The 14,376-nt window shown below is 35.5% G+C and overlaps 1 protein-coding gene across 1 annotated transcript; it reads left to right on the forward strand.

The window, feature by feature from the left end:
* The first annotated feature begins 7,315 nt into the window (after positions 1–7,315).
* LOC107194240 lies at positions 7,316–13,915 on the forward strand. The gene is made up of 6 exons (XM_015583831.1): positions 7,316–7,364; positions 7,497–7,627; positions 11,655–11,815; positions 12,216–12,378; positions 13,213–13,381; positions 13,863–13,915. Exons 1-6 carry the CDS (start codon positions 7,316–7,318, stop codon positions 13,913–13,915), a joined length of 726 nt encoding a protein of 241 aa, XP_015439317.1.
* Positions 13,916–14,376: the final 461 nt, after the last annotated feature.

Genomic DNA, 14,376 nt, shown 5'->3' on the forward strand with positions numbered 1-14,376 from the left:
GTACTTATCAGGTTACAAACGAAAAACAAATTCGTTAAAATCAATACTGTTACCATTATTCATGCATTACTATTAACTCTTCAATTACCAAATGATTCAAAAATTGAGATGAAAAGCGAGAGAAAATGATGAATTTACATGAAAAATCATGACTCTGTTAGATGGATGGTTCTTATTAAGAAGCCCCCAAAAGTAACAAATAATTTATACGATACTCTGTTAATAATCTGGGCTAATTAAACATCAAGTAGATGGCACACAACCTTTCAACATGGCCGACGATTTCGTCCGCGAACGAGGCTGCACCTCGATTCCTGAGCCATGTTCGTCCGTTCCTATGCTACTCTTTGAAACACAAATATACATATACATATGTATATAAAATGGATATTACTGTGAAACGAACGTTTCCCTCCAGGTGATCGTTCGCTACGGCTCGCATGGCAGTATACGTTTTATATGTTTATTTCTTTGCACGGCGCGGCGGGTCGGTGAACGAGGAGACGGCAATAAATTAGAAACCACGCTCGAGATTATTGAATTAAGCACCAGCGAATGCGTCGTTCGGTAGTATGCGGAACGGAAGGATGTTTACCAAAATATATATACATTTCGATCCATCGAAATCTATACGAACGATTCCCGCGAATTAAAAACTTTTTTTGTGATTGTTACGCTACGTATACACTTGAGAGTGACTCTCAACATTTATTGGCGAGGGAAAACTCTTGTGTGGATACGTAATATTCAAACAACTTGCAGCATCTATGGTAGATAAAGAATCACCAAATGAGTTTTTCTACAACTGAAAAAGATTTAAATATTTGTATTCGATACAAGCAGGTGTTACTTTTTAAAAAATCCTGGTTTAGTATTTATAGTAATGAGAACGGCTAAATATGTGTTTGTTGGTCTTATACTTTTTTAATTACAGTGAATCTTAGAAGCGACAAAAATGCGTTTAGGAATGTATCATTGTTTTATATGTATATCGCGTATTTATTATGAAACATTATAAATGTTAAGCTCAAGTAAAAAGAAATTTTTATTACTAAAAAAACAATGAAACATACAAGTGGAAAACGGAAGTATCGCCTTTGAAATTATACTTCATGTCTGCGTATTTCAAGTACTAATGACGAATCGATGATTCTCTTGTCTTTATATTTCAGTACACGATACGTTCTTAACTTTATTACTGTTAAGATTATGATTGAAATGGTGATAAAAGTTAATCAGTCTTGAGTCCTCGGCAATGTGATAAACAATGCTTGAATAAATTTACTGTTACGATGGGAATAAGAGTAAAATTTGTTGAAAATTAATCTTTCTTTATTTCTTGTTGCATAACGTAATTAATGTATTTTAGATCACGACATATATATTTAATCGTTAGAAATTGATCTATCGTTTGTTATGTTTATAATATTATCAGTGGCGGTAGTAAATAAACTAAAAAGTAGTATGAGTAATTCGATATAATTAAAGGATCACATCTCTGAGTTCTTCCGAATAATGAACTACATCGAATGAATGAAAGAGATATTATATTAATTTTCGAAAAGGGAAACCTAACTGTTTTTAACCCAACCAAAAGTATGTATTTGCAGCTTATACATAAATATATCAGTTTAGTTGTCGTTCCAAAGGTACTAGACGAACATCTTCATTACTAGCTGATTAATTTATTTCATTTGGTGATGTACTTTCGAAACACCGAGTATATCGAGTGTTCCTCACGTGTGTACGGAACTGTCCCTCTTTCGCTCGATTCCTCAAAGATAATCGACCTTCTACTGTAAACGTTGCAAATCGAACCATATCTCATTCATCATCCGGAAGACAACAGAGTTTTCGTTGCACAAAAAGGGTCGAAAAATCGTTGCGATTCGCGTCGCTTTCAACGAGTACGCCGTATCCCGTGTAATATAATAAACTACTAGTCCTTAGATATCGAAGATTAGATAACCTCAAATAACAATTGACGAATATCACTGAGCAGAGTCGTCAATTGTTTCACGAAAGAAAAAGTTACAACAATACTATATTGAAATGTGGGGGACCCAAGTTACCCTGCTCATGAATTTAAGGGTTAAGATCGCAAGGAAAACGCGCGACGATCTTTGAGGCCCTTCACGCGCGCACACATTATACATGGAATTTGAAAAGGCACAAAAGTATCCGACGAGTTCGAATTCCGAAAAGTAAAAAAAACGTAGCTCTGCCAGATTATTATACGCGATAATTTAAGAGTAAGTTATTATTGTTATTACACGGAAGGATCAGATTTCTTCGAATACGTAACGTCTATAAGTAGATGATTTTCGATTCGATCGATTGTTAATCGAGGGCACATACACACACACACACACACAGTCACACAGATACATACGTGTACACGCACATATGGTACATAACGAGCCAGGTGCAGACACGTGTGTATTGGAGAACATTTCTGATTACGCGATTGTACTACTGGACTATAGATACGATTACAATAATGTAATTGCACCAAGAGGGATTTATCGATTACATACATTGCTTTCGAAGCTCGTCCCCTGAACAATCTAGCCTTGCACGCTCCGGCAATTCACTGGAAGGACATATTCGATTTCGTTATTCACGAATAGTATGTAGCTTTTTTAAATATTTGTACGACGGGGTACGTTGTTTTTTGGAGGGGTTTAAAGTTTCCCATTGTATATACACTTGTAAAATACGCGTCTCGGCGGTATGATCTCGATACTGGTAGTGTTTCCTTGTATTCTGCGTCAGTTTTTATTCGAACGAAAATTAACGGGTCGTAACGAATGTTTACACACGAATAATGAGAAATTATGTGCGGTATACTTTAGGGTGCTCGTCAATATAGGGGAAGTGGTATGAATTGAAGGGGGACGAAAGTTGTATCTGAAAACATTGAAAATAGCTTGAAACAGATTTTTCAATTTTCTTATGATGTATTGTGAAATATTTTTCTAATAATTTCGTAAGATTGTTCGTATATGAATAACTAAGTGAATCACAGTTGCAGGTGAATATTATTTTATTATTACTAACTTTATCAGTACACTGAATGCAAAACTATGTTTACGTGAAATTATTAGTAACAACTGGCCAAAAACTTGAATCGAAAAATTTTCTTAATGAAGCTGGAGAGTGAACAAGACTTATTATTTCGCATGTAAGATTTCAAACGAAATTCTCTTGCTTCTAGTCACTTCTATTTCATCCGAACATAAAATCTAAGTCTTCTAAGTGCTGATAATATGAGCTTCATACTGTTAACAATCTCACTTAAACAGATACTGTCAATAATTATTCGTTTCCGATACCCAAAGTGAATAATTATTCCATTAATATTAATTGTCACCGAATACAAAGAAAAGAAAGGAAATTCCTCAAGTAATTAATGTCTGTAACTAGCCAGGCACATCCGCAGGATTAGAAGCAGACACTTAATTGTAGTATTTTAAATTCCAAGAAAAAAATGCAATCCATTTCAACCTTCCTAGATAATAATTTTGAATTGCAGATCTTTCCAAAAACAAACATTTATTATTGATCACACTTGATCTATGATAATAATCCTTACCCAGAAATTTTTCTCTTTTACTTCACGCTAAATATAAATATTAATTTTCAATGGAAAGCATAATTAAGTTTCTACTGTAGTCTCTTGTTATGTAAATTCTCTATCATTTATTTATCTCTGCTACTTAATCAGATAAATCTGATGCACCCGTAATGCTCAATAGGTGAAACATCAGAAAATTTATTAGTTAAAATTATTTAATTACACCTATGGAAATCAACTTTTACTTGATTTATACCTATTGCAAACAACTCGGCTAATAACAGGTTACATTCTACTTCTACATAGTTGCATACAGCTCGTGTACCACTTGTCTGAGTAAGAACAGACCTTCTACTCCCATAACCACGGTCAGGTCATTCTACTTGTCTGACCAGAATGTGACTCGACAAGGCCACGCTTATTTTACGTGTCTGAACACGGAGCGTTTCATTCTACTGACCTTATCATAAATAACTCGTTCTACACCTGTCTCACCCTATCTGAGTGGTATTCTAAACGTTCAAAAATTAATGAATACTTATTCCATTAATTAATTTCTATTAAGAAATACTTACTCTATTCATTAATTTTGAATGTGCAAAATACAATCCAGAATTGATGAGACAAGTGTAGCACAAGTCATTAATGGAATAAACGTAATTATCAATATTCACGTACACGCACGTCGAAGTCACACAGATTAACACACAATCCTTTATTTTCTTTCATTAGGTGCAATTTTTACTGATATAATGCGAGCCACTGCGTTCGAACGCGTGATCTAGAAAAGTAGAATTATAAATCCTAAGAAATAGCATCCAAGGAATCGCTTTCGATGAAACATTCAATATCTAGAATATTACCAGTGATTCGCTACGAAGAGGCAATCAACACCGTTAAAAAGCAGTGAAACTTTTAAGAAATTACATTTGCACTTAATTATATCAATGCGTGTTGTGTTTCTATGCGCAACGTTCGTAGCTTTCAACGATCTGTTGTTAGAGAATAATTAAAAAAAGGAATTGGCTTTGTAAGACCGATTAGTGATTCGTGAATATGTTTACAACTAGTAGTGGGACGAAGTACAATACGTACTTATGAATATAGATCAATTCAATATCTCTTACATGTATAACAATTTGGTTATATAAACAAATAGTTTACTTCATTTACTTGATATCAATCAATTGTTCTCGAAACTTGTACATACTAGTAAGTAACTAAAATGTTCGAAACTGTACTTACGAGTACTCTGTACTTGGTAAATATCGAATTCTTTTCCAGTAATATTCGAAATTTATCGATTTTTTATATTCATGAATAATCTACAGGATTTCTGCAGAAATTGATTACGGACGTTTATGCATTTCTAGCATTTTTTAACCCATTTAACCTATTCTTCTAGCATTCTTAAAGTAAAATTAAGACTTTATAATGTAATGTAAGAAAATCCTCAATACAAAGGATAAATCTTTGACAACCATCATTTTTATTACGTAGCTCAGAAAATTATAAATTTGCATAAACATTCGCAGTCTACTTATCAGTATTATAATTTTTTCTATGTAACTTATATGTATAGCATTCGAACAGATTCTATCAAAACTCGATTACACTGGTAAATGCTACTTTTGTTCTTCAAAGTATTCATGGTGAATTTAAACAGTTATCGTTACAATTCTGTAGTACATACTCACGGTGTACTTGGTCCCATCGCTACTTGCAATTCGCAGAAAACAATCGCCCCGCGACTGTCTTTTGACTAGGATTACTGATTCGACATAAGTGAGTTAACCATGAGATACTCGACAGAAATAGGCAATTTTTATCTGAATAATTTGTAACAAATAAAAATAAGATTTCACTTGTAAATAACGTCTAAATTTGGTATTTAAACAAAATTTAATTAATCAATTCCACAAATATTTCATTGATACTTTCTTATTTGAAACATCTTCATATTTGTCGCATCTTCAACAATGCATTTTCAAATTCATAAAGAACTGAAAGTCGTATTCAACATTCCTATTGAAATTGTGATCGATCGCAGGCTATAAGTTACCTTACTTCACCCTTAATTTTCGTCTGTCCAACTGTCTCACGGTTCTCAAAACATGCAACAAAAAATCAGTGACTCTACTCACGACGTAGTCCGAGTAATTTCAAACACGGAGACGATCGAGAAACGATGCGAGATCGCGCGATGTTCCTTTTTCGAACCAGGTTCGAAGCATCTTTCGATCGAGAGACCGCGCGGGTACGACATGGTTTTAGCTTCTGATTAGTCAAAAAATCGTGCATTGATACCGAAGAATACCTGTATAATAAATTGTAAATGTACGTCCTTCGGTAAACGAAACTTTAAACTAACGTTTAAAATAAAAAGGAGCCAGGTGCAATCAACCGGGGTGCACCGCCCCACGTTTCCGTTCCGTTTTCTCGTTGCTTTCATGAGTACACGTGTTATATGGATAAACGGCATTATCCGAATAACGATGAAATAATAGAAACATACTAGGTAAGGCCAATGTTTGCAAATGAAATTGATAAGTGTTTTACTATTGTATCAAAGTGTATGTACCAAGAAAGAAAGCATACACGAACGCGTTACCGATGTCGATGCCTCTTGCGCGCCCTTTCCCCTCCCAACCCTCACCCGAACCCCTTTATTCAGTGTAATGATAATGGTACATTTTGCGGTTAAGGCTCTAATACGTAAGCACTGCGAGGTTTATTAGGTCTTCGTTTGTTGTGTACGTTCGAGTATAGGCGTCGAAATATTTCCGCGTGTGCGACGATTCAGTGTCGCATTGGCCTCGGACGTTTTCGTCCAAAAAAAGAAAAAAGAAAAAAAAAGTAAGAAACGTTTGCCTGCCCGGTGGAAGTAGCAATAAATTTTCATTTCGAATCCTTCCTCCTGTCCCCCTTGTAGCCACTGCCTGCTCGAATATACATAAATCTATGATCGAGGGAATCGCGGCACTGTATCGTCTACCACGTGGATCCATGAGTTGCGAAGAAGTATATGTATTTTCTCAATGAAAATGATAAAAGAAATAAAAATACTTCCACTGTATACCATGTTCTTATATTACACTTTCTGTCAGGTACTACTTTTTTCCTTTTAAACGATGTTCTTGAAATGCGATTTTACGGAGATTATGATGCTACGAAAAAATAGATATAACAACGATCACATAAAACTGTAAATTAAGATCAAAGTATGCAAACCTAGGTTTCAATGCGATTGGTGGTATCTTCCGGGAGACAATAAGGAAAAAACTTTTTGTTTCTCCACTTATTTGTAAATTTTTTTTCCATTTAAGTATTTTGAAGTAGTCTCAAATATCATCCATTCAAATTAAATTGATAAACTTGATAAAAATTATAAAGGGCCATATGGAGCCCCAGCAGCTAGATACGCTATGATGATGAGATTTTCGATCAGACTGCTAATAACAGATTAATCTCTACTGATCACGATTCGTGATTCACCTTGTATATTCAGATACACAGCTCTAGTACAAACTCTCTTGTCGAACACTGAGAACATACTGGAACCACTAACGCTACCAATCGATACATAATAAGTACCTGGATACTGATTCACACGAACCAGGCGAAAGATACATCAACCGTCGATGCTGTGCATAATACATCAAGGCACCGATTTGTTCCTTCCTTTTTCTTCGTCGATCACACGCCTGTCATCGTTCCCCGTGACGGAGACCATGAACAATGCAACAAGTGTTCCCCGTGATCAAAGTAAGTCAGACGGTTCACTTCGGTAAGTTGACGGTTTCACGACGGCCGATTCGGATCCCGAGTAAATTTGACTACCGATCGTTCGAGAATCCAGTATGAATAACAGGGACATGTTTATGTATACCGTTGTCCTGTGTTCTGATGAAACCCACAGGATGTTGGCTGGCGAACAACAACGGGGAACGCCGCCGTAGAAGGTTCGCGTTGACGTACACGTTCGCGTTGCTCTTCTTCAGCATCTACATTAACGGCACAGATATTTATCATACGTGGGGTGACTTTAGCGTGAGTAGAACGATTGAAGTTATTATCGCGAGTCATCGAGCCTGTGTTAGCACGATTTGGAAAAGAATTGATTATTTTGGGATCAATCGTTGTGATGCCAAGTGGGTGAAGTTGGTTTACTTTGTGCCCACCGTGTTACTGTTTTGAGAATTTCCGGTAAAATAATTGACATACAAAGTATGGAGCAATTAATATATTGAAAGTTTTCGAATTCAGAATGACACTTTTACAGCTTGCAATTTTATGCGTACCATCATGGCGATAGCAAAAACTGTTTTATTGTGTCGGCGTAAAACAGAATTTTGCGAATTGGTATTGCACATGCAACGAAAATTTTGGCATTCGAATTACGACAGCAGAGAACAGATGTTTTTGAAGGATGCCCGAAACTTTTTAACCCTTTGTGTCGTTTTCGTATGTTTCTTTACTAAAAGCACTCTCGTTAATTATGTGACCACGTCAATTGTGGGTAAGTTGAACACAGAAGTAAGCGATACTGTAAAATTTTGAGTATTAATAAGACTAAATATTTGGTCATCTCATAAATTGGCTGCGGATATTAATGCAAATTTGGGCGGTAATTTACACAAACTGAAATTAACAGAGATTTGATCGGGTTACAAAAAATATTATAAATGCGTAAAATCCACAGCCTACCCGTAAGTAATATCGTTTCTGAAGCCCAATATTTAATGGAAATACATACAGCATTCGATATTCGTTGTCTGGAACGGCCGTGTCTCATATTACGGATGACTGTTTAATGCTATCTTTGAAAGATTTGTTGCCTTTTAAATTAAAATATATTATACAGTGTCAATTTTAAATGGTTTGTATTGCCATTTAGAATATGTAAGAAACAAAGTATTATACATAATAAATAACGTTTTAGTACGTTGACTGCCCACCTTTCTACTATTCTGATAGCATTCACTGATAAAAGTTCTTTGCTATTAAGAATATGAATATTTAAGCATTGATTTATGTAATTGTTAAAGATTGAATATCGTAGATGTTACTGTTAAAAAAATTGAATTTCTTTTGGGGTGATTTAATAGTACTGATCACCGGTGACCACGATTACCGTCGTAGATACTACAACAGTAGATTAGATCGGTATAAATACTTGTGTATTAAATACTTAGAATGTCAAGAAAAGAGGAAACTCGAGCATTAACGTTGAAAATGTATTTGTTACAGGTGCTCAGCACCTCGATGTCTTATTTCACTTTGTTGAGAGAATCTGAGTTGAATTAAACTGGCAATTCACATTGCGGGTATTAATAAAGACTACAATATACATATACTTGCATTTGTAGATCAAATGCAAAGAGATGAAGTATTTTTCTCTTGTCACGACACTAGTTTTTTATGTAGATATATTCGTTCAACTGTTGAATGGTTACATAACGTTATCTGAAAGCAATACACATATATTATACATATAGTCTCGAATGCAAAAGGCCTAGCAAGCAAGTTCTTGTTCCCTGACTTGATCTTGTAGTTACCTTCTCTTTCGAACAATCCTACGACACCCTAAGATCAACCTAACACTAGCAAAGTAAGAAAGACTACTGGACTTTCGTATAGGCGACCAATGATTGCGACCGTCCCTCACGGTTTCCGTAAGTATTCGTTGTCACCGTGGACAGTGCACGACTCCATCGTCGCTCTTGAATCATAAATAATGCACCTCCGACTGTTCGTCGGCGACGACTATTCCGCTGGGTGATTAAAGAGAATTGTCACGATCAAAGCGAGCTGTCGCCGAGACGAGACGTTTGACATCCTCGCGAAAATCGATGACGGGAACTTTGTTGCGAGACTAGAGGCGAATATTTTCAGGTATTCAAAGTCCGCCATGCGACTAGCGCGAAGCGATGATATATCTATCGACTGGACATCGCTTCTGATGAAGATCGTCGGCCTGTGGATGGCGGCCGATCGTGCCGAGCAACGCCGTCGAAATTTCGCGCTGATTTATACGATCACCATTATCGTTATCGCCACCTCCATCGCCTTCAGGGACATCTATTTCTCTTGGGGAAACTTGAACGTGAGTCTGTAGCTTTGGAGAATTCGGCTGAATGAACGGTATTATTGTCAGGGCCGTTCCTGAGTTGGCCGCCCGGGATGCAAAAACAGTATCGCCGCCCTTATTAATTTAACATTATTTAACAATTTGATTTATAGTGTTTACTTTTAAATTTACACATATACGTAGTTTTGTTTTTAACATTTATCATGTAAAAGGTATATTTTTTAATTTTTCTTTTAATAGAATGAAACGAAAATCCTTAAAATATAAATGGTTTTACTTAAAATGAATATTTCATTCTACATATATATAAGTACAAAACTAACGTATAATGTTTGTAATAATGATGTTGTGGTTGCTGAATAGCGACCATTAATTAATTACCTACAAGAATTTAATCCAATAAATATGACTAAATATCATATGCTACATATTTTGGGCTGTCCATAAAAATAGTTCATTCTTGTATATGATAAAAAGTTAAAGGTAACTCTAAGGAAGTGAGATTTATTACAGAGTATTTTACTTGCCTCTTGCTAATGACATTCTATCAAAAACATGCAGTTAACGTTTTTCGTTTTATAATTCTAGGATTGCGTGTTTGTCAGCTGCAACATTTTATACCTGATGTTCGTTTTCTTTAAAATTGTCGTTTTGTATGTGCACAGAATCGAATTCTTTGCCCTAGTTCGGTATACTCAAAAGAATTTCTGGCACTCGAACTATGATCCCCGCGAGAAAGTAATTTTGGCGGACTGCAAGAGGGTATGTGCTATTTTCATCGTTGTAATTAGTTTTTGCACTCAAGGCACTTGCGCCGGTTACGTGATGACACCTTTATTCGGTGAGTTAAAGTGGATAAACGGAGAAATATTGAATGAAAATTTTGTGTAACATTTAACAGAAATATATTGTTTATAAATACGAATTTTAATAGAAAAATCTGTATAATTACTAACTTATGTAAATATTCACAGAATGAGAATTGTAGTGTAGCGTAGGATAACAATGAAATATTGTTGAAGTAGTAGCAACTCATTTGAAAATTCAGTGAATTTCTGGTGAAAATTAATTACTTCCAAGCTTTGGATATATTATAAGTACTTCTACTTATTAGGAACCTATCACTTTTACGTAATATGTACTTATTAAAAGTATTCCACTTACTGGAATGAAAGTACAGTAGAAATGTTCAAAGTGTTCATTCATTGCTACTGTTAATTAATTAAAAAAATTATCCCCCAATTTGTATTTTCTAACGATCCTTCCTGTCACATGGAACTTTTTCATTCCAAGAAAATTAAAAATCCATGTGTTCATTTAATTAATATATGATTCCAAAACGAATAGGATACAGTAACATAAATTCAACGAATACATTTCCAATTAATTCGTGAAACTGGCTTTCGTGTCAAGAAACAAATTACATCTCTACGTTTCAGCGAATGTTGGAAAAAATCATTCGGATAGGATCCTACCATTCAACATGTGGGTGAAATTTCCAGTAGGAATCTCGCCATACTACGAAATATCATTTCTAATTCAGGTAGTTCTTGTCGCGTTAGTTTTTGTTTAAATTTATATTCAGAAAGATTATTCCATTTCGAATCGCTCTGAATCAACTAATAGATTGTACCAGTGAATGAACAATACTACATAATTGTAAGTAAATGAACATTTCTGATCAATGGCGCGAAAGTTGTTTGAATATGAAACAAGAAATTGAAAAGAATCAATATTTAATTATTTCCTTATTTTAATAACTTAATTTACTCGTTTTTATGTATACCGTTCATTCACTGGTGTATCCATCCATAACTTTTCAATATTTAACATATAACAACTAGATGATATACTTTTCCACGAATTTAGTAAAAATCCACCTCTATTAATTACACAACGTCCCACAAAGGACCTTGTAATTGCGCACCTGTAGACGTTAGTGTAATAGGTTACAGTATAATAAGAACAATAAATATCTACCTACAGACTCTGTGCGTATACCATGTCGCTGTGGGTCACATTTGCTTCGATTATTTCCTGAGCATCGTGAATCTGCATGTAACTTGTCAATTCCGGATTCTGCAATACAGACTATTGAGCCTGGGCAATGTGATCGAGACCCAAACCGACGAGGAAAGCCTGTCGAGGTCAGAGATGGGCAAATTCATTATCTAGATCTAGATAAAGAATTTCGATTAACTATAAAAACGTGGTTACAAACAATAACACAGTGGCGGACATTTGTGCGGAATGACGATCACAATCGTGACGCCGAAGATGCCCGAGGCTCTTCGGTCGCGAATACGTATCGTCCGCAGTAGTCCGCACCGCGCCGATAGTAACGAATAAAAGATAGAGATGTATTTCATCATTTTTAATCGATTAAACATGGATAGTTCAATTTTCATAATAAAGTGACATTTTTTCTTGAATCAGTAGGCAATCATTTAATCTCATCAACTGTTTAAAGCTCAAGATGACGATCTTAGATGCAGCTGCTCATTACTATGTATTATTCGAATAAAATTATGCCCAACTCTGATCCAGGTACACGAATGTCTGTCTGGCAAAGCTGAGGGGTTGCATCCAACAGCATCAAGCGCTCACCGAATACTGCAGGCGCCTTGAAAATATATTCACGTTGATAATACTCGCACAGGTGTTGTTTCTGAGCATAGTACTGTGCCTGATCAGTTATCAGTTATTTTTGGTAAGTACGGAATTGTACGCGCCGTTCATTTGCGAAAGTGATTGATTCCACAAAAATTATTATCAACGAAATTTGGTTTGAATATCAAAAGTTAAGCATCAGAATTATGTTGGATGTCCACACTTCCAAGATGACGACCCTCCAGATGGATTATGATTTTTGGGAACAGGAAGAAGTCTCATAGACTCAGATGAGTGGAACAAGTGGACTGTGGAGCCACAAAAGTACCCTTATTGACCAAAAACTCGTCCATTGAGAGTGCAGTGTGACAGAGAGCTTTGTCACGATGCAGAATCCAAGACCAATTACCTGTAAACGAGTTTCCGGCCAATAAGGGTATTCCTGTGGCACCAGAGTCCCCTTAATCTTCTGATCAGAGTTCATATGACTTCATACTTTTCCTAAAAATCGAAACAGAACTCATGGATCCTCATCTTGGAACTGTGGACAAGAACAACAAAAATTGTGACGGATCAACTGAAAACAATTCCATTCGAAGATTTCCAAGACTATTTCAAGGATTAGAACAATCTGTATGGCTGTGTATAGCTTTCCACAGGAACTATTTTAAAGGGGATAATGTTGCTTTGTAGTTGAGTTGCTGATAAATATTTTTACAATGCCAGTCTTATACTTTTTTTCAGATACATCTTGTATGTACTAGGGAGATTCATAATTATTGATACACTTTGCACTGTCGATAACGTATTATTTATGAATCAATATTTAGAAAATACACTATTTTATAAAATCTTTCGAGGATATTAACATTTAACCCAAAGAAGAGATAAGAAATTGTAGCTGCATTTTCTGATTAGTTTAATGTTTACACAGGCAGACGTACCTCATTTTCGTAACATCAGCTTGGTTATGAATATGATCGGGATTTTGTGTATGCTCTTCATGTTCACATACAGTTGCGATGGCTTGATACGGCAAAGCACCAATGTCGGTAGAGTGACCTTTTTAGCGCCGTGGTCATCTATGTCGATGAATAAAGCCGGTAAAACTTTGCGACAGAATATATTAATAACGATTATGAGATCGAACCAATCCTGCCGTCTCACAGCTAGCGGATATTTTCCAATATCTCTAGAAACCTACACTGGGGTAAAGTATTATTATTTATTAGCAATTCTATGATTCTGTAGTAATCCTGTTGTTTTGTTAGGTTTGTCAGAAATTTCGACAGTTCTTGTGTCTTATTAGATTTTGTGTTAATATATAGTTCAGTTTAACATTATCCGGAACACAATGGTTAATAATTCGTGTAACGATATCTTCTGTTTTTCATCATTTCTCAACGTCTCCTTTTTACCATTAAAACATAGACAAAAAAGCAACAGAACTTTCCGACATGCCTACTTAATCAGCATGATTAGTGAACGTGTTTCTACATATATTCAGCAGAATTAAATAGGATTTTATGATACTTAATATTTCCTTGAAATTCAATGGCTATAATCTGAAATTTCTGATTGCAGGTCCTCAGTACTGCAATGTCATATTTTACTTTATTAAGACACAAGTCTCTTAACGTTGAGGTACATTGACAGCGAATCTTCACGCGCAGGGTACTTTTGTATGCTGTTTAAAGAACGTACATTAGTACTTTCTAGCGGCTATGTACCGATAATTACAAGACATTGTTAAAATCACATTTATTTGCAACGGTTGACACTGTATCTCGTCATGCGTACCCCGGTTAGTTCACTTTGCATAGCTCTTACACCGTTATACGGATAGCTTTCGTTTAGCTGAAGCACTCAATTTGTAGCTGAAAGTACCTAGATTAATCCACTATTATTGATAATAACAATAAACAACTACAACACTGTTAAAATCGCATTTAATCGCGGAGTACCACTATTTTTTTGACCGGTGGCGCCACCCGTGGCGAAGCGCTGAAACTCCTAGCCAAATAATTGGCTAGTCGATATTTATTTTCTTGTGTACTGTGATTCATTTACTCTGATTTATTTACTCTGATTTCTATAC

The sequence above is a fragment of the Dufourea novaeangliae genome, unplaced genomic scaffold, assembly GCF_001272555.1.
Source record: "Dufourea novaeangliae isolate 0120121106 unplaced genomic scaffold, ASM127255v1 scaffold28, whole genome shotgun sequence".
In the NCBI taxonomy this organism is placed as follows: Eukaryota; Metazoa; Arthropoda; class Insecta; order Hymenoptera; family Halictidae; genus Dufourea; species Dufourea novaeangliae.

Coding starts and splice junctions, on each gene's coding strand:
- LOC107194240 (XM_015583831.1), top strand. CDS start 7,316: ATGCAACAAGTGTTCCCCGTGATCAAAGTAAGTCAGACGGTTCACTTC. Junction 7,365..7,496: donor AAGTCAGACGGTTCACTTCG/GTAAGTTGACGG, acceptor TGAAACCCACAG/GATGTTGGCTGGCGAACAAC. Junction 7,628..11,654: donor ATACGTGGGGTGACTTTAGC/GTGAGTAGAACG, acceptor ATCTACCTACAG/ACTCTGTGCGTATACCATGT.